Below are 21,575 nucleotides of genomic sequence, written 5' to 3'. Positions count from 1 at the left end.
GTGCAGTGCTTTGTGGGCAAGAAAATGCCACACTTTGGAGGAATCTGCCATGCTTTTGGTTGGCACCCTGTACCCTATTGGTCAGGGACGCCCCCTACTTGTCACCCCAGAATTTTGGATAAATATGTGAGAGCTGCATAGCAACTCAGATCTGCTGCCTGAAACTAGAAGGAGTAGGACTGCCTTGATGGAACCCTGGTGTGTACCTTAAAGGATTGGACTCTGAAGGACCCGCCATGCTGCACACTGTGAACTACTGCCCTGAGTACTTTGTCTTGCTTCAAAAAGGATTAAGGGGTGGACTTTATGAAAGCAACAGGTTAACAAAGCACACCTGCACCATTTCCCTAAAAAAGGCCACAACCTGGCCTTTGTGTTCAGTGGAATTTTAAGGATTTGGCCAGGTGCATTGTGGGAATTGTGGTCCCAAACTTCCAAGGACCATCTCATTGCTTATAGGACCTTGGATTTGTGTTCTGGACACTTTGAACCTTCAAGAGGAATATCAGGAAGAAGTTCCAGATGTTTGGAGAAGTTTGGAGGAATTTTTGGAAAAATCTCCACAAGGAGACCAACCCGTTGTCGAGAGTCAGGGCGTCGACATCGAACCGCAGCACAGCCTAGAATTCAGGTTTGTCCTGCTGAAAGTTCAATAGCTAAAGACTTCAGGATTTCACTAAGGCCTTGCGCTAAGTCAAGCTGCCATCATTGAGTCAAATTCCATCCTGAAGAGGAGCCTCGGCCGGTGATGAGAGAAAATCCCCATGAAAAGTTTCTTAGTGCAAAAGTAAACATTTTACCAGAACCTTCCGCTTAGTGTATCCGACCAGGGCTCCACCACCGTTGGCCTCAAACTTTGACTTTTTCCCTGTCAAGCGCGACCAGATGTCAGAGTCATCCCTGCACACCTGGGACCCATGATATGACGAGTTTTTTGCCATCTCGTATGAAAATACCTTGCTCTTCACTCAATCCAACGTCATCTGCGTCTATCCTCTTTTATCTTAGGCATTGAAATGGTCTACTTGGATAGATTTTACTTAGTTTCGATGGTGTGAGATAAGACCTATTGAGGTAATAGAATTGAACTACTTTTAATAGGGCATTACTAGATATCCACTTGAAATCCCTCCATTCTCTGTCTGCAATGCTCTTGGACAGTTATGTGTCCATATGTGTTTGGAAGCATCAAAGTGAAGTTAGCATGAACTAGAAACTGTCTTTTAGGATCCATTGGCCCACACTCGGATGGGTTATCTTTTGCTCATATCAACAATATATTTTTGGCAAAAGATAGGGAGCTATAACACTTACTATTGCTCTGCGGTAAAGTACAAAAGTTCTGTAAAGATGTATTTTCCAGTCATGATGGAAAACGTCTCAAGTGTCATTTTGAACAGATATTCATGAAAAACAGTCCTTGAAGTTGATAGATATGTCTATTTTGCATGATAGTAATTAGGCTTATTTATGTGTAACGGATTTAAAGCATTGTGCCCCTGTCAGTGAAGAAGAAATTCATGTTTAAGGTAAGATGTCCTTTGAAAGCATATGAAACTTGGTCGCTTAGTAAGGAGCTTTATGTTTGAAAAAAATGAGAAGGGAAAACCAGAACTGCATGCATTGGGTAAGACAGGATAAGTACTACCATGCATCTACAATTTTCCATGGATGTGAAAATAATGGTAGCTGTTATCTAATCTGTTGATTGCGATAGACATCAGAATTTTCAGCAAGGCATCACTAGAATGATAGAAAGACAAGTCTCTTGCCCCTTCCTAGCATACCGAGAAGTTTAAATCCCAAGATGGAAACGAGTAGAAGCAGACAACTAAGGTAAATAAACACAGGGATATGTTGGTGTCAGTTAAAACTGGAACCATTAAACACAAGCGCATAGACATTGAACAGTGTAGCGCTCAAATTCATGAATCTTAAAATGTAATTAAATTCAGGACATACAATCATCAGTCTAGGATTGAGAAGATGAAAACTTTCCCAATAACGCAACAAAATAGGTCTAGTTTTTATCCCACCCGCTAAAGCTGGCCAAGATACACATTTCCGAAGAGGAACATTATTTTCATGTAATACACATTATTGCAATATTAGGGTCCAAGATGGGTAATTTGATTGATTTTTTAAAAACAAAATTGCTTCAAAGATATGCAATTTAAAGGTTTTAGGAAGTATACCACCAAAAAGCATAAAGCGCCACTTGAAGTCATCTGGTTGTTCTAAACCGTGAGATAGTCAGTAGTTCAAGACAACTGTGATGGAGTGTGGACCGGATACAGGGACTAGGTTAGTCCAGCTGAAAAAGTTGCCATCTCAAAGTTTGACATGAAGAGTCCAGAACTTCAAGATTTCTCCTTTTCTTGTAAAGGAGTGCACTCTGATGCCAGCCAAGGTTTCAAGACCTGGAGAGGTACTTCTTGGGGATCAGAGATTCACTGTGTCAGAGGCTAGTATGGCTAAGTCAGGTCCAGTTGCAAGTCTAATCAGGTCCTGTTGGAGCTGATCAGCTGGACGGTTGCAGGGAGGCCTTTGGAGCTTGTTGAATCCTTGTAGTTCAGAACAGGAGGTCAGCCAACTGACCCTTGGAGGCACTTAGGTAGAGTGGGATGAAGGCAGCAGGCCCAGTTTTCCTTCACAGAGAGCATGGCAGGCCTGGAGCAGTAGCAGTCCTCTGTGGAAGAAGGCACGCCTCAAACTTCAGGGCAGTCCTCTGGAAAACAAAATACGCCTTAAGCAGAAAACAAAATACGCCTTAAGCAGAAAACAGTCCACTGAGGAGCAAGGCAAGCCTCCTGCAGAAGAGCAGTCCTCTGGGAATCAAGGCAGGCCTCACTATGAGCGTAAAAAAGGCCCCGCACCCATGCGGTGCTGGGTTGCCCCCAGGCTCCAGGGAGGCCCCTCCAGCACAGTCTCCAGGCCTGTGAGCTCCCGAAGGAGCCCAGAGGGGGGCCCTCACTGTGCTTTGCAGGGGGCCCCCTCAACTTTCGTTACGCCACTGGGCCTCACGTAGCAGGACCGTTCTCTGGGGAACAAGGCAGTCCTTCTTCAGTAATGCCTGCGAGTCCAGGAGTGTACTGAAAAGTAGCTAAGGATGTCCAATATTTATATCTGGTGCCATCCTTTGAAGTGGGTGAATTTTCCGTGCTCCCCCACATCTAGTTCTGAAAAGTTCCGCCCTTCCCTTGCCAAGGTTCCAAGAAGTCTGGGGAAACAAAAGATTAGTATTAGGTTTCTTTGTGTGTGCCTGTGAAGATTCTGTGTTCCATTTTGGGAGACCTAGGGCTGACTGGAGGAGTATGAAGAGACAAAGGAATCCCTCCAGACAGATTTGTGGATTACTTCATTCTTGTGAGCTGGGTGGGACACACACCAGAGGAAGAAGAGCTAGGCTCTTCAGTACACTTGAAAGGGTCCTCTTAGGATAGAGGTCACTGGAAGGAGTCCTAGACATATTTCAAGAGGGAGATGGGGATAATAAGGGAGTCAAAAAGTTGGTCTGGAGCTCTGGGGTAACATATTGATACACATATCACTGTGCCTTACATCCTGGTGTGAACCTCTAGTCACTCCCATGGCCTGTATTGTAGGGCTATCAGATATGGAGTCACTCCTGCTGTGGTGGACTGCTTTCTGGAGGAATAGCAGGGCAGATAAGGGGGACTTCGAAAGGAAGCAGACCCCACAACACGAACTTCAAAGACTCACACCAAAATCACATTTGGGTTCTGTAAATGGACTATGAGTAGGGGATCTCAGAGGCCCCAAAATGTTCAACTATCATGCAGCCAGTAGGGTTGTATAAGGAAAATAAGCTCTGAAAGTTTCTGCCTGTGGCCAGGACTCGGGGTTGAGGCCTGCCACTCTCCCAGCTCAGTGAGGGGAAATCTACTAGGGTAAAATCCAAGACCATTTGTTCCTGGAGCCTAGTGCACCAGTTTCTGCCTGCTTGCCAAGATAGTGAGCCCTGTGAGAGCGAGGTCCAGTGTGGCATCCTGGCAGTCAGATCCCTGCAGCGAGGTGTGAGGAGAGAGCTGCTGATCTGATCGGGTTGTTGCCTTGTGCAGCTTCAAGCCAGCAACCCCATATGCCAGAGGGGGTCGCGTGAAGTAGCTGTGGTCAGCATCAAAGCAATGCCGATTGGGCCATAGTCCATTTATGGAGGAAAGTTGGCGACCCCATGTGTCAGGTGGGGCCACAGTGGAATATGCTGTCATTCCAATTGGGTCATAGCTCTGTGCGAAGGATATTCTGCAGTGAAAATTACTGCAGTGCCGTTCGTGTTGTCGCCTGTGTGCGGATTAAGGTCAGTGACCCCATATGTGAGGAGTGGGGGGCTCTGAAAAGGACTAGGACTGTTGCCCAGCTCAAGTGGTTGTTACCAGGAGAGGCCACTGTGGTGACCTTTGCAGGCACCTTGCCTTGACTGAGGATCAAATCGGAATAGACTACAATCCCCCATCTAGGGGAAGGATCATTGATACTTACCGCTTACTGGAGAAAGCACAGAGGACTCTCAGCCACTGCCTCTGTCTCTGTCTCTGTCTCTGCCGCAGTCTCTGCAGAGCCTGCAAGTGTACTCACTGCAGGCAGCTGCTGCATCCTCCACACCCACATGCGAGGTGCTCTTGGAGACTACAGTTGTGCAAGCCTTGCTGGTGAGGGTAAGACTGATCAAAGGAAAGAAGGCCCTTGGGGAACTTGTCTTCCAGATAACACGTTCGTGCTGGACTTATCTAAAATAGTCTTCATGGGACTGCTGAATCTTAGACTGTTAGTGTGGGGTCCTAACCTGAATGCCGCCTATAGTGAATGGGGAATAACCATAGCCTCTATTGAGATGGAAGTGGGACTCCGGGGTCTGCCTATTGAACACGAGAGCCATGACCTCAGGGATCTGTGTGTATTGTATGTGTATACCTTATTTAACTTTGTGTTTGTATATAAATACTACTTTTGTCATAAAAGACAGTATTTGACTGGACAATCCTTTAATGCTGCTAGTAAACGTATGTTGTGTTGTGAACATGTACTTACTCCCCTGTCACCATCCCTTCCCCAAGAAGCCTTGGACTGCTTGACCTGCGCTACTCCTGAGAGTCATGTCCTGAAGGGGTCCTTGGCCCAGTTACTCAGGATCTATTGTAAGTGGGGCCTGGGACATCAGGAGTAAAACGCCTCAATCCCTACGGTTGGGCCCAGTAACTCATGCTGGCCCCATGGCCCTCTGAAAGGGGTACCGACAACACTACACTAGACCGGGCTGCCAATCAAAGTCTAACTTGATGGAAAAAGTGCTGCGAGGATTATTCTTAGCAAAGCTAAAAGGGATCGTCTAATTCCACCTTTATGTTCCCTGAAGCGGCTGTAGATTTAGGAGAGAGTATCTCTAAGAGTCTCTGCACTGTTTTCATAGCTCTGTATGGCATTGGGCCCCATTACATTCACAAGTATTGTTTGTCATAATAAGATAGTCTCAGGCCCTTAGTCTCATGCACCTTAGATTCCATCTTGGCTCTTGCACGTTTCCGCAGTTAGAGCACTTCTTTCTCAAACATATGGGTTGACTCCAGACCTGAAAGGTTTTCTTACTGTTGCTGTTCCGTAAACTCCTCAAGGCACTCATGGTTAGCGAAGCAACCTCATGTTCTAAAGGGAAACCCATTTCTATTTCTTAATTCAGTCTGTCTAAGGCACTTCCGATCTTGAGGCAGTTATCACCTAATTACAGCGCCCAAAGGCTGCCTCATCACCTCACCCCCTGGTTATTGACATACAATCTAAACAAGTATGTTGCTGTATTTGCAGATGAAACACTTCTGACTACACTGCTACATCACTGCATGTTTTCGCATATATAACAGACGTTGTCATGTTTTCTTCCAGGATTTGCATCTCGGAGTTTTTGAAGAATGAAGATGTCCACTCCGTGTTCATCTTCTACAAGCGCTCAAAGGGCGCCCTGGCAGCCTCTCTCACCCCTCCACCAGCCCTCCAGAGTAAATGCCTGTGCTTCGCCAAACTCGGGACAGTCGCCAAGCTGACTGCAGAAAACATTGGTACCAGCCCTCGCGCTGCTTGTTGCTGTTTGTGGATGGTGTGCTAATGTGGGGTCCGATGGACAGGAGTCATGGTGGTTGTATGTATGGCCTGCGATTGCATGACTGCCGGCACTACATGACAATGTACAGAGTTAACATAGCGAGCTGGGAAAGGCTTTCTAGTGCACTTTGTAACCCAATCTGAACCGCAACAGAGGGTTGTGTGTAAACGTGTCGTCTTCTCCTTTGTGATTCGCTGTTGAATGTATCAGTGCTTTATGACCGTATGTGCAAACCACCCATCAGATATAAAGACGTTCTTGTTGTACAGCTTTCACTTTGTGGATGGTTGCTTCAGGCTAGAGGGAGGCAAACATTGGTTGAGGGAACCGGTGCACGCTCCCAATATCACTCCCTGAAGGTCGACTATTCTTTTTTTGAAGTTTCAGTACTTTTATAAAATATATGCCTTCAGTGGGCTTCTCACCTCATGCTTATGGCTGTTCAGTTTATCATTCTGCCTTCCACAAAGTGCTCCCATTGTAATGCAAGTGGGACTATTTTCCAACTGTATAGTACAGTTAGTCATCACGTTTTGTCACATTCCTCAATCCTTTACCTCACACATGCATTATAAAGAGAAAAGCTTCCCTTTTTTTCACTCCAGCATTTGTATTTCTCAGGACTAAAGGGCAAGCTTACACTACCCTGGCTCTCTGATGGGCTTTTCCGTCTTTCCAAATCAGGATGGCCTGGTCCCAGTATGAACACCCAAAGTCTGACAAGATCAACAACAAACTCATAATCACACAGGAGTTTGGGTGTGCATCTTGGGGCTCAGTCACGCTCACTCCATTTCACCTTTTCCCACCCTTTCTTCCCTCTCTCTTCTCTTCTACTTTCCCTCCTCCTTCTCCTCTGTGCTTCTGCCGATCTTTACTTCCATTCACCTTTGGCCCTTCTCTTTTCTGGCCCCCCTGTTGGTCCCAAGTGCTGAAGCTGCACACTCCATAAAGACTGACTCTTGTATTGAAACAGTGAGCTAAACGCTGTAGGAAGTCAGAGGTAAAGAAGAGTACATTAGATAGCCACACTATTGCAGCTATACTTTTTATTTAATTGCTTTCTAGTTCAAACGTTGTTACAAATGTTCTTTCAAGTCATGCAAAGCAACCCCCTGCCCTTCAGCCAGATGTCTCTTCCGCCAACAGGGAAGGCGGATACACTTTGGTAGAAATATTTGGCAAATCGCCGCGTGACACACAGCGCGCACCTCAGACAACTGGGTCAATGGATTTGTCTGGGACACTTGCATTTAACAGGTTTTGAAACGAACCTTGTCAGTAAACCTCATCTAACTCGCTGCCAGGGGCGGCTCTAGGCTCATGGTGGCCCTGGGCGGGAGGCGTAGGTAGGGGTCCCCGGAAGAGGGGTCCGGGCGGGGCAGAGCGCGGAGGCCAGTGAAGAGGGGGGGGGATCAGGGTGTTTGCAAGTGGAACAGGCCGCCAAATCCCTGCCAGGGGTCGCCACGCAAATATGTATCCATCCTCAGAGGATTATTATATTGAGGATATATAATGGCGTGGTGGCCCCTGGGGTATGGTGGCCCTGTGCAGGTGCACAGCTTGCACATGCCTAAGGTCGCCCCTGCCGCTGCTTCCGCCACTGCTGGAACTCACCTGTCACCCTCGGGCAGTCCGTGGGGGCTGCACCACTGCTCTTGCTGTTGCTGCCAGCTCTCCTCCACGCAAGTCGCGGGTGCCGGGACTCTGTTCCCCAGAATCCTCTTGTGGCTCTTTCCACCTGCATCACAATTAGGCGCCAGGAGGCGCTTTAAATTTTCTTCAGGGCTCCCGCAGCGCGGGTCCCTCACCTAACTCGATGCTGCTGCCACCACTGTTGGAACTCACCTGTCTCCTTCGGGCAGTCCATGGGGGCTGCACCATTGCTGTTGCCGTCAGCTCTCCTCCACGCAAGTCGCGGGTGCTGGGACTCTGTTTCCCAAAATCCTCTTGTGGCGCTTTCCACATGCATCACAGTCAGGCGCCAGGAAGCACTTAAATTTGCTTCAGGGCTCGCGGGCGTGCCCGTCCGCACCCATCAGGGACCGAAAGAGGCCGGGCTGGGCCACCCCTCTAATATCGTCATCAGAACCCAAAAGCACTGCCGATCACTGGAAGAAGACTGAGGACTGGGCGAAGGTGATTAATAGCTGTCTCCCATTTTACTAACAAACATTGGGAGGTGTCCAAAGGGCCCTTTCAGACACTTAGGGCCCAGGAAACACAGAGGCCATCGGGACAGAACTCAATCAGTCTCTAACGCACTGGACTCTAATTTACTTATCAGTCCGTCCAAATCCATCATTTGGCGCGATGAGTAAGCGGAAGGCAACAGGCTCATTGGTGGGGAGGATGTAAAGGGGACCCATGATGCTTTCCTAACGAGAGCAGAGTCATTACTAGTCCACGAAATACAGCTGGCTGAGAAGAGACTCTCTTTGGACTCGATTGTGGTGCAAAAGCGATCTTCATTGGGCAGTATAGCCACAATTAAATCTCCCATTATTGGGGCTCCCCTGGGCTAAGTTAAACCAAAAAGTGGTCACATTGTTAATGGCTCAACCCCTGCCGCTTCATCACCACAGGTGGCAGGCTTGTTAACCCAAACCATCGAGTTATTATCTGATGATTTGAGCCCGTCAGAGAATAATGTAGAACAGACTGAGGGGGCTCTGATTTAATTTCTGTGTTAGCATATGGGGCAGGGAGAAGTGTGGCTCACTGGTTAGAGCAGGCAGACCCTGAAGCAGAGGTCAGACCCGGGACCAGGGTTCAATTCCAGACGCGGCAGGGTCTTGAGCTCAAATGTCCACGGCCTCGATAATTCTCGCTTCGGTGCCTGACCTAATCATGGGTTCACACTCTGCAACTCTGGGCATTAAGCTTGCTTAATCTCCACAACGGCCCCCCGCGGCGGGATGCCTGGCTTTCACCTTGGGGAGGCCCTGTAGGGGCTATCTCACAGGGAAAAGCCAGGACGGGTTCCCAAGGCAAGCGCTTAGAGACCCCTGGGTTATAAGCGCTATATAAATCCAACATACAATACAATACAATACAAGGGTGGGCCGAGGGAGAACCTGCAGTGGCCGTAGATTCAACTGGCGTTGAAATTATTTCAAGAGAAGGTGGGGAGGTGGTCACCTGTTCCAAAAGGACCTTAATAGACAAAAGTAATATAAACAGTGTCGCCACTTCTTTGGCTGTTTCAACAGCACAAGTAAAGCGAACCAGGGGGATGGGGCATCATATTTCTAATGGTAAATCAAAGCAGAAGGGTGCGCCCAAAGTGACCAGGTCTAAAGATACAGAAGGTTCTGTAGTTAGCCTCCAGTGTCCAAATTGTGGAGAGGCGGATAAGACTTGGGCGGATATGGAATTGTGGTCTAGGTTGGAAATAATGTTAACTACCCACCTAGGGCCCGTACATGAGAAAATTAATCTGATAGAAGGAAAACTAGCCCTGCTGATCGCACAGAATAGTAGCCTGACAAATGTGGTCATGGGGCATTCAGTTAACAGCTTGGGGCCACTAGAGGGTCCCACACCTCCAAGGGTAGGGATTCCCCTAGAGAGAAAAGAGGGTGGGAACTACGAGTGTAAACAGCTGAAGGGCACAAAGGAGGGTGTAAACAAAGGGCTAACTGTGGGGCCTACCGATGGAAATGTCCCAATGTCAAATATCAGCTTGGGAGACAATAGATATATGAGGGTGGGAACTGCAGCTCAGAATCCGATCTCTGACACAGCCCCCATAAACAGAGAGGTTAGAACACCTACACCACATGATACTGCGCCCACATCAAGTGACTTCGCTAGGTGCACTGCGGGCTTGCCGGTTTTAGATCTGCCGCCGGCATCATGCCTCTACACAGTAGTCTTTACAGGGGTCCCGGCTCTTAGCGGAGACAGAGAAGATACCCCGCGAATGCTGATTAACAAGGCGGCCCACTGGCTGAATAGAAATGCAGGTTTTAATATCTCAAACCATAGGCGTATATTAATGGCTAGAAGGGTGTACTGGATTGGAAGCAGTAGGAAGTGCTTTCCAGGAGATAGTGTGATCTTAAACCTAAGGTATTTAGGGCTGGTACATGATCTTCTCACCCAGCGAAAGGGGCCATACCAGGTGGAGGGCGGATCAAGTATTAGAATGCTCCCCCTGGGATTTTGTTATAGGGATATGATGTGTGTAAATAATCGTGCTGAACCCAAGAGGCATCTAATAGGACCTGATTGAGGGGGTTTCTCTGTCCCGTTAACAAACCGGTATTCCCCTCTCAATAATGTATCAGCCCTAGACGATATAGATTGACTCGCCAGGAGTATGCAAAGCAGGGATGGTCATAGATTGGAGAGTTTGTCCCTTAACGCAGGCATAGGTGGGACAGTCATGTTAAAGGCTAATGAGCCCATCATCCCCTCTTTACAGGGAGAGCCTAGTGGGCCCGCCGTAGATGGGAATATGAAAGTAGCTAATATATTTTTCAGTCCTAATCTTTGCCCCATATCAGAGAGCCCAGTTGTCCGCAGACAGGGTAACATTGAGATAATTTCCTGGATTATAGCTGGTCTTTTAGCTAAAATACAAAACAAGGAATGGCTAGCATACATAAAGAAATTCCAGGTTATTTGCCTTCAGGAAACGTGGGAGGTGGATAGTAGTGCACTTTCTGTAGACGATTATAAAATGTACTTTGTACCAGCACGCAAGGCAGCTGCTGGAAGAGCAAGGGGAGGCCTGATTACATACGTGGATTTGAGGTTACAGGGGAGGTGGGATGATTTGGGTTGGGATTCAAATTTCAGAATAAGGGTTATAAGTTAAATGTTATTAATTTGTATAATGCCATCTTAGCGGGACAGACCACAATAAGAGTGAATGAATTGGAGTGTAGGTTAGCAGGTATACAAGATCAAGGGGCGATGATGTTCCAGTTAGTGTTACTTGGCGACTTTAACTGCCACCTGTGCCCAAATTTGATATCCATGTAAGATTTTTTGTTACCAAAAGTCCTATTTTTTTATTTAGAAAAATCACACCATATACTTTTTGTGATTTGGGTTGTTTATTTACCCATTCTTATTTCTTCTTTTTAAAAGAAGTTTTTTTTGCACTTTGAGATTTAATACTGCTCGGTGGCACTGCATTTTCAAAAGTCTGGACCAGCCATTCTTATAAAGCCAGTGCCTTGTATCACTAGATTTTGTAACGTTTTAGAATTTAAACGATTATAAGGCCAATGCCATTGTGCCTTTACTGATATCTTTAAAATGGCATAGTTAATAGATATGACTCTCATGTAATAATATATGCAAACATAGGTATGCAAAAAGCAATTCTCCATGCCCGTGTTTGCATATTGAACACATACCTATTAGCTTAGCCAGTTCTTGTAATGTTGAATGTCTCCTTTATTTTAATGTCTGAGAATCTCTCAGCCAATGACACCAGTGTAATTGTACCTGGGAGTATGACTCTAAGTATAAACAATACTCCAGCCAGGACGCCATATCTGAGGGAATCAGCCTACACTCCACTATAACAAGGAGCATCAAACCTTTAAGAGCTAGTGCTTGGGGCCTGGACAAGAGCCTCTGTGCTGCAGTCATCTCTCACTATAGATGTCTGGGAGGAGAGGTGATGGCCATATTTAAAAAGAAAATGAAGGCGGACATTGAGAAAGAACTAAGAGCTCTGAAACCCTACACTTAAGAGCCAGGTAACATCGAAGAATAAAATAATCCTTAATGACCATTATCCCATCTACTTGCTCTACACACTTTTCATTGAATTATAGTGCTGGAGTTGCTGTGGTTAATGTTCCAAGGGGCAAGTAGGAAGGGCCTGTTCCTGCCACAGTTGACTTGAACTTGAACTTGTTATAACAAAGGGTTGTCCCTGTATTCCTCAGAATATGGGAAACAATCAAATGATAAAACACAAAATGATTTTGTTGGAGAACTGTTTCAAAGTCAATTTAGTGAAAATAGGAAGAGGCAATGAAAGGTGCTTTTCATATCTCTCTTCAAAACTCAATCATCTGCATATTTCCTTCCTGACAGATAAGGCGCAATATTGAGGTGTAATTCAAACCCCACAGTGAGGACGATTGGGTTGTGGGAGCCTATTTTACTGACCCCACTTCCTCCATTTTTGTTTGTGCGTCTTATTGACTCCAACCACATGGAGATGTCTTTCTCCTTTTTGTCTCCGCCTACATCCTAGGGGGTGTCTTTGTTACGTGTCTTACTCCAGATGAAGTCCCTATTTCCAATGAAAGCATAATCTCAGGGTCATAACGTCGATGCAACATTGCTTTTACGCCTAGATGTGCTTGTGTTACGGCAAAACTATTTGAATGGATTGAGTTTTGAGTTGTATACTTTTGAGTTCCCACTAGGCAGGACATATTTATATTTATATTTTTGATCACTTTTCTTGCGCCTTTCATGAGCACTGCACTGTTGCACCGATCAATTTTATTGTGATACACCTCCTGCACTTTTGAACAAATAAATGTAATATAATGCCTATTTTAAAAACTTTGCAATTTGTGTAGCTTTATTGCGCTAAGTTGCACTTGAAGAGTACCTTTCATAGCCTCTTTCTATGTCATAAAATTCACTGTGAAAAAGTTCTTCAACAGATCACTGTTTATTAGAAGGCTCCTCAACAATGGCTATTGGTGTGTGAGCGTAGACATAGTGATGAGAGTAGGTTTATGTTTTGAATTCAAACTGAGGCTAAGTTTGCTTTCCTCAGCACCAGTTAGTTTCAAAATTACCACAACAGAGGTAAATGTAGGACTTGCATCAAATATGTCTATAGATTCACATCAGAAATATTTATTTTTCTGTAAAGATGTGAGAATCTGTGACCTTACACATCAGCATAGGAATGTTTCTCATTTCCTTTGATATTTTTCTTTGTGTGGCATTAACTAAGTATGACCTTATGTCTTCAACCCAACCTGATCAAATTTAACCCCCCTTTGGATACAGCGTAATGGTTTTAGCTAAAATTCAACAATTCTAGTAAGGAGAATATAAGTAATTGGGAAAATGTAAATAGAAAATGCAACTAAATTGTTGGAAGATACCCATTGTTTGCAATGCATGAATTGTATTCATAGAATTGCCGCCATTTTCTTGGGGCATTCATTGGCCCTTTATTGACATAGCTATATTATATTGCCAAACTACAAGCTACTGTTCAGTTTTCAACTACTTTCATAGAAATTTGTGATGCTTGTAATCTACAGATGGTGTTTTGTTCCAAAATTTGAATTGACATTTGTAATCCATGACTTTTTTTCCCAGCCAATAATGTGATCGCAGTGGAATGCACCAAATTCCCATTGCGATATATCGGCCAAGTTCTTCACCAGGTCTATCTGCCCCTTCTCTGTGCTGATAGCGGAACTTTGAACGGTTCAGCGTACAGTGCAGAAAGAATAATGGATATCTTACACCGCTTTACTGGAAATTTGGAGGTCATCGCTGGCCACTCTGAGGTAATATCAATGAAAAGATTTGTTGGGTTTTCACTGGTGATTTAGCCATGACAATTGCGTGGAAAAAGTTTAAACACCAAATTATCTAAAGACGGCCTTAGATTAAGGTCAGTCCAAGGAAGTGAAAAGAATGTACCACATGGATTCGATAATAGTTTACTCAAAGTTTAATTGTGTCAGAAAGGATGTTAATGGAAAACATAATGATCTTACCTATCCAGTAGTTCTATGGTCTACCCAGCTCACTCCTCTTAATGACAAGAGCTTGCATAGGAGGAGCATTGGGTAACACAATCGACTCACCATGATGTGTCCAGACTACCTCTCAGAAACTTGTGCACAACAAGAGGGCCTAATACCCAATTTTTGCATCAAAGCGGTCAAGTCAAGCACACATGCCAGCTTCAGCATACACGTAATGAAACAAGACAAGCAGGCAACAAAACTCAGGCTTTCACCTGCAGCCAAGGCATTAGCTCTGGCTTCAACTTCATCAACCAATTCAAATAGACACACAAGCAAATCCAAGAAGGCCAATTCAGCGCTACAGAGATGCACTAATAGCACTAAAATTAACAATGTAATACAATACACCACAATAATAAAATTGCACACCATCCAATAATCCAGAAATGTGCACTTAGTTGTTATCTTAAGGAAAGAGATTTTGTCACATTGCATAGGGCCGGCCGTTCTCAGTGCTGTGCTTTTTACATGGAATATGTGCAGTTTTCCACTAAGTGCTTTTTGCTAATGAGTATGGCATCAGAGATCTGCTCCAGGAATCCTTTCTATCTGTGCTATTGGCTATGGCATTCAATACAAATTAATCAGAATTTCCTTTTATGTTTTGAAAGGGTTTTATCGTCCTTCCTATACCTTCTTTGGACATATTGGGCAATTCTGCGGCATCTGACAGGCGGGGATCTATCATTCATTTAATGGAAACTGCAGTTATTGGATGGATCAAACAGATTAAGGTATGATCTAGAATTCTGAATGTCCTTCACTTTTAAGTTATACATGTTTTGACAGTAACTTTTCTGTTGATGTATGTTATCAGTTCATTAACACATACAACCTTGTTGGAACTGGCACTTTATGGTTGGCTGAGGCGGTGCCCAAGCCAGGCAGAACCTACCAGTCCTGCAAAGACTAGGTGATTGCACTCACTGTATAACCTGGGCTCGCCCTTGAGTAGCTTGGCACTGAGCAGTCGGGCTTATCACAGAGGCAATGTGTTCAGCATTGACACAGCAGTCTCACACAACAAATACAAAAAAGACTTCACATGTAGTGCATGTAAATAAAAATTGCATTCAATCACACATTGATTAACACTACATGAACATCATGTATTTCTGACATAAATCACACTTGGAAATATTACTAACAGTACTAGGCCCAACAGTGTTAAAATGACATCAGTAGTATGCACACTTGGGAAAAGTCCTATTTTACCCCAACATCCTTACGTGGTGCAATACATTGTCAGAACTGGGCTAACCCTTGCAAATAGCACAATTAAAATCCACAGATTTCTAGGGTACACCCCAGGTCACAACGATATCAGAAATGTGTAAAAACCGGAATTTGTAACACTTTTCAGCAGCACCGTGGGCCAAGGCTGCACGGGTTAAACCAATGTCAAAACTGAGCATGAAGGAAGATAGTCAAACAACATCGCTGCTTGGTGCAACTATTAGCAGGCAGCTCTCATGCAGCACTCTCTCCCATACTCACACAGCACCGTTACATGGTGCAAAGGATATCGGCAAGTCCGTATGAAGAACACTCACACACAATCAATTAATCAATCAAGGAATTTGTAGAGCGTGCTACTCACCCGTTAGGGTCTCAAGGCGCTGGGGGGGTAGGGGGGTTAATGGGGGGGGGGGTCGCTACTGCTCGAACAGCCAGGTCTTGAGTTGTTTCCTGAAGGCGAGATGGTCCTGGATAAGCCGGAGGCGGGTGGGGAGGGAGTTTCATGTCTTGGCTGCCAGATAGGAGAAGGATCTTCCTCCGACGGTGGCTTTGCAAATTCGTGGGATGGTGGCGAGGGCGCGGCTGGCGGAGCGGCGCTGGCGGGTTGGTGTGTAGAATGCGAGGCAGTTGTTGAGGTACCTGGGGCCCGCGTCGTGGAGAGCCTTGTGTGCATGGGTGAGGAGTCGGAATGCGATTCTCTTGCTGACGTGGAGCCAGTGCAGATCTTTCAGATGGGCAGAGATGTGGCTGTGGCGGGGGATGTCCAGGATGAGACTTGCCGAGGCGTTCTGTATGCGCTGTAATCTTTTCTGGAGCTTGGCTGTGGTTCCGGCGTAGAGGGTGTTTCCGTAGTCCAGGCGGCTGGTGACAAGGGCCTGGGTGACAGTTTTCCTGGTTGCGGTGGGGATCTATCGGAAGATTTTTCGGAGCATGCGCAGGGTGTTGGCACGCACTTGGCATCGTAATGCAGTGCAAATAATGTTTGGCAGGTCAGTTGATATTATGAATGCAGACCCTGTGGCACGATTCCTCAGCCCTCTCCCAGTTACCCCCCCACTACTCTGCCCACAGGTTTGAATCAGAAACACCCACCCCTTTCTATACTGGTTTAAGGCTGGAGTCACACTTAGTCAGGGGCACAGGGGAGAAGGTTGTAGTAACCATCAGAGTAACCAGGCAACAGTCTACAAATGTGGGATTGACCACCACTCGGGAAGGTTCATCCATTTTATGCAGAGCATAAATGGACTAGAGGCTGTCTCAGTTCAATCAAGAGGTCTCTCAATACGCCTTCCGTCACCAGCTCAGTTCTGCGAAGCACAGGGGGGTACAGTCTCTTGACCCACCTCCGATTACTGTTGGAAGAGTTGCTCAGCACAGTCACTTATTCTCACCACCCAGGCATTGGGTTCTCTGTACCTCCCTGGAAATGAGGTTCGATTGGTGCGCGATGATACTAGTTGCAACAGACAATCGGGTCACAATGAACTAAAAGTACCTTCTTGAAAATTAGTTATAGTGTCTAGTGTGTGATGATCATAGCCGCACAAGACAATCCAGTCCCCATCAACCCACAGTCGGGTAAGCTGTAATTTGGAACTGCCCCTTTTTGTAGAGTTATCCCCAAAACCTTTGCCTTCTTCCTCCTATTTTTTCTGGCCTGTTTCTTTGGCTCTAAGACTCTGGGCACTTTACCACTTCTGACCAGTACTAAAGTGCATATGCTCTCTGTCTAAATTGTATTGGTGATTGCTTTATCCATGATTGGCATATTTAATTTACTAGTAAGACCCTAGTAAAGTGCACCAGGTGTGCCAAGGGCCTTTAAATCAAATGCTACCTGTGGGCCTGTAGCACTGATTGTGCCACCCACATGAGTAGCCTGCAAACCTGTCTCAGACCTGCCAATACAGTGTCTGTGTGGGCAGTTTTAAACTGCAATTTCGACCTGGCAAGAGCACCCACTTGTAAGGCCCAAACCTTTCCTTTTACTACATGTGAGTCACCCCTAAGGTAGGCCCAAGGCAGCCCAATGGGCAGGGTGCAGTAAAAGGTAGGACATGTACTGGTGTGGTTTACATATCCTAATGGTGAAATACTACTAAATATTGCAAGGCCTAACTCTTCCTTACAGTAACATGAGGATTGCCTTGAAATATCTTTTAACTGTAATGTCCCAGTAGAAGCAGAAAGAGGTTTGGGGCCACTGGACTCACAATTTAAAAATACATCTTTTGGTGAAGTTGGTTTTAAAATTTTGTGTTTGAAAATGCCACTTTTAGAAAGTGGGCATTTTATTGCTAAACAATTCTATGGCTCGTCGCATAGCTGCTGCTTGCACAGAAGCGTGGTTCCTGCTTGACGCATCAACCACGGCTTTCACTGCAGGCCACAAATTGCTGTCGCAACTGCATGAATGCAAATCACTGTGTCACTGATGTCCGCTGCTCCGATGCAGTACCTGTTTGCGGCTAGATAATTGATGCAGCACCTGCCTTGCAGCTGCAAAATCAATGCATCGCCTTCATCACCGCTGCCGCATCAACACAGCACATGTGGATTTTTGATGCATTGTTCCATGACGCTGACTCTTTATCGACACCTCAGCTCAGTAAGGAACTGAGGCCACGTGCCCGGAAACTGACACATCACCTCCCCAGCCAGTAAGGAACCAACGCACCTCCTCCCCTGTCTGTAATGGAACTGACGCATCCCCACCCCTGCCTAGCAGTAAGGAACCGACACATCATCTCCCTTGCGAATAAGGAACCTATGCATCACCTCCTTGTATAGTAGAGTTTTCACTGTGTTACTGTGTGTGGGTAGAAATGCTTTTCACATTGCCCCTGAGATAAGCCTAACTGCTCGTGCCTGACTTCCTTACCCTGACTAGAGTGAAGGTCCTTACTTAGAAAAGGTGTAAACCACTGCCAACTTGAGACCCCATTGCTGACACTGTATCTCCCTGCAAATGAGGCACAATGTCTGTTGCGTGATGATACAGGTCACACAATCCTGTCACAATCAACCCAGGGTTGAGTTCGCTGTACCTCCCTGAATGAGACACAACGTTTGGTGTGCGATGATACGAGTTGTACCAGACAATCCAGTTAAAATCAGCCCACCTGTTGGGTTTGCCGTATCTCCCTCAAATGAGTCGCACCAGGCAATCGGGTCCCACACATAGTCGTACCTCACAAGGTAGAATGAGGTGCTACTACGTATGCGCTATCCCTCCTATGGCTTCAACCTGTGAATCTGACCCTGCATGCAATGAGCATGCAGTCGGTGTGTTGCACGAGAGAGATGCAGCATGGACGGCGAAACTGGCGTACTGAGTCCCAAAACCGGTGAATCCGCTTGCCACCCATGAGAGGATTGTGCGTGTTGAGGCCCCACAATGCAGGAGCCGCAGTCCTTAGATGTGGGCACGGTTTATGGGCTCTGCACCATGTAATTTGGTCTCTAGGTACAATACTTAGTCCCACGCTCACACAGCGCTGCAGTCAGGATCCAGCAGTTGAAGTAGGCGCTTGTGAGGGCACCGCTCACCAGGTGAAACACGTAGGCGTGTAGGTCCCTTACAGGAAGTCTTTGATGTCCCTGAGACCTCCGCAAAGAACAGGGGACAAGACAACACATGGGGCACCACATAGCAGCATGTGGTCAGCCCAAGCCAATGTCCTATTCAGGCAGGGTGCATGGTCTCTTCCAATGGCTGTCTCCTCCTTGTGCACAACAGATTCCTCAGGCCGTGTGCACACTCCACAAGTGTGTCTCTGCCATGTGGAAATATGGCACCAGTAGTTATACTGTACAATGTCTTTTAAGTGGGGAGTAGGTTCCTTTTGAGCTACACGTCTTGCCTAAATTTCAGTCCTTTCAGCGATGAGGCCTTGGAATGCAGATCTTAATCTTTAGTGGGGCCACAAACTGGCTTCCCAGAAGCCAGTGTCAAAGCCTCTTCCTCCAGTCTATCCAGCCAAGTCCTCAAATGGCAGAGGTGTGTCGTTCCAGTTCCATGCCCAATGTTTATGGCTGTCGCTGGGGAATGCACAGATGTGCTTCCCCATCCCCCAGTGTGGACTGGAGTCAAAGTACAAGGCATGCAAAAGAGTTTAGTTCAGAGAAATGCCCATTCTAGAAGTAGCATTTCTCAGCTATTAATGGCAAATCCACCTTTACCAGAGGGGAGGATTTGTCATTGTGAATCCAATGATAGTAAACAGCATGAGGCTACTCCACTGTAAGCCACCACTGCAGCTTAGAGTAATCTCAGCCATTCCCCCATGGTAATCAATGGAGAGAGCAGACCTCATAGGTAGTGAAAACACACATGGGGGGGTCTTCACGATCTGGGCAGGGAACCACCTTCCCCGCCTTTCACCTTTAACTTTCTCCACCCTTTAGGGGGCACCCTAGAGGTGCTCTATTTTTAGTGAAAGGCACCCTCAGCATTGGCCAATTATTTAGAAATGCCAACCTGTGCATGAGTGCAAATCCGCACTCACAGGCCTGAAATGGCAGGCTTGAAGTACAAGTTACTTACCTTCGGTAACTATGTATCTGGTAGAGACGATTCTAGCCGCAGATTCCTTAACGTAGAATTATCCTCAGGCGTGAGACTGGATCCGGAAAATTTTTGCCACAGCATCTCTGCGCACGGAGGGAGGGCACCACGTGACTTCGCCCTGACGTTGTCCGAGTACATGACGTCAGCGAGGTCACGTAAGTCCCACCCCAGCGCGCTGACATCAGTTTTCTTCGGAGAACTTTTCCACGCCGCAACCCGGAGCCATCAGAAACAAAACTGTGAGAGCATGGGAACAGTGTGCTAAAAAAGCTGTGAAAAATGTCATGATAGACGACAGAAAGTCCGCAACCACTATCAATAACAGTGAAGGAGTCACAAGCCCGGACTGATGAGAAACAACAAGACACCTCACAAAAACATCATCAAGGAGTGTTGTACCCCCTGCAAAGAGCTAAAGGGGACTGAGGCACAGCTAAGAGACCCCAACCCAGAGTCCCATAGAGGAGTCCGAAGCCTAAAGCAACAAAAAAGATTTCGAGTAGGCCCCACACTGAAATAACCAGGGTGTAGGGATGCAGAAGTACACATAAACCTACCATCCAAGTACTAGAAATAAAACACAGAAACAGAACGAAGCACCCTTTTAGGGAGGAAGTGAAAGAGGGCACTTGCAAAAGACATGCCACCCGGAGGAAGGCGAGTGCGAAAGACCAAGCTGAAGGTCCTCGCAGAACGGGGAGGCTGGGCGGGTCGTGAAGGAATCTGCGGCTAGAATCGTCTCTACCAGATACATTGTTACCAAAGGTAAGTAACTTGTACATCTTATAGAGACTACTAGCCGCGGACTCCTTAACGTAGAATAGATACCCTAGCCATACCCAGAGTGGAGGAGGGTCTGCGAGAGAACTTCACTGGCTTGGAAGAACACAGGGCCCCAACAGGGAATGTGTCATGGGGACAGGAAGGACGGCCCGGCCCCCACCAAGCAGAGTAAGCAAGAACAAGGAGAAGGGAAGGCCAGGACCACCACAAGCCTACCCCGGGGCAAAGGCGTTCACCCGAAATCCTGGAGGGACCAACAACACCAAGAGAGTACCAAGGAAGAAGGAACCACCCGCAAAGTCCAGAAGCAGAGGTGGAAACGGAAGCAGAGCCCGCCGCAGAAAAACACACACACAGCAAAGGGGACTGCAGGACTGGCACCAACCTCGTGGCAGCGGACAAGGCAGGAACGGCGGAGAAGCGCAGACGTGAGAAGGTAGACCCAATCGCGCAAAGCCCCAGCAGAGCACGGGACAGGAGCACACGAGTACTCACCGAGGCCCACGGAGGTGGACCAGAACAAGTAGACATGCTCAGCAGGCAACGGGTACATACTAAGAAGTAGCACTCCCAGAACAAGCCAAGCGCAATACAAGACAGAGGCAAGAAAACCCCAGAACAAGCCCCAGAAAGGGGCTGTCCTAGAGGCACAATCCGACCCATGACAATAAGTGGTGTGGTAGCAAGCCTCAGCCAGGCCTACTAGTGCAAGGGATTCACCCTTCTCTACACAGTGTCCTTAGACCAATAGCAAGAAGTTGGCACAGAAACTGGAATAGAAAAAACAGAGTTTATTAAACCTCATGAGGTGGAACTACATTCACACAACACCCTTCAGAAGTGTATGAGGTAGCACACTGACTAGAAGGAGCTTGGTCCTTTTATACCCACACAGGGGCTGAAATAAAGGCGGTACAAGGCACAGAGTGTTGGTTTCAAATACATATAAGGTCATACAGAGAGTGTGCTAGCAACAAGTGGGAAGGGCTGATAGTTAGCAAATTCTGGTGGACACATCTTGACAGTTACAAATTGGAGACAGCTGCATGCTCAACTGAGCATGTGCAAAGTAGAAGAGGATAAATATATCTTGTCTCTAGGC

At 46.6% G+C, this 21,575-nt stretch overlaps 1 protein-coding gene across 1 annotated transcript in view; it reads left to right on the top strand.

The window, feature by feature from the left end:
* Nucleotides 1-21,575, top strand: part of LOC147729704 (uncharacterized) — a 363,931-nt gene that overhangs the window by 7,736 nt on the left and 334,620 nt on the right. The window contains exons 3-5 of the mRNA XM_086954024.1: nucleotides 5,902-6,074; nucleotides 13,439-13,632; nucleotides 14,490-14,612. Of these exons, the coding sequence (XP_086810150.1) occupies nucleotides 5,902-6,074; nucleotides 13,439-13,632; nucleotides 14,490-14,612 (490 nt within the window). The remainder of the gene's footprint in view (nucleotides 1-5,901; nucleotides 6,075-13,438; nucleotides 13,633-14,489; nucleotides 14,613-21,575) is intronic.

This window comes from Lissotriton vulgaris, chromosome 2_1, assembly GCF_964263255.1.
Source record: "Lissotriton vulgaris chromosome 2_1, aLisVul1.2, whole genome shotgun sequence".
NCBI lineage: Eukaryota > Metazoa > Chordata > Amphibia > Caudata > Salamandridae > Lissotriton > Lissotriton vulgaris.
This window is presented reverse-complemented; position numbering and strand designations above follow the sequence as displayed.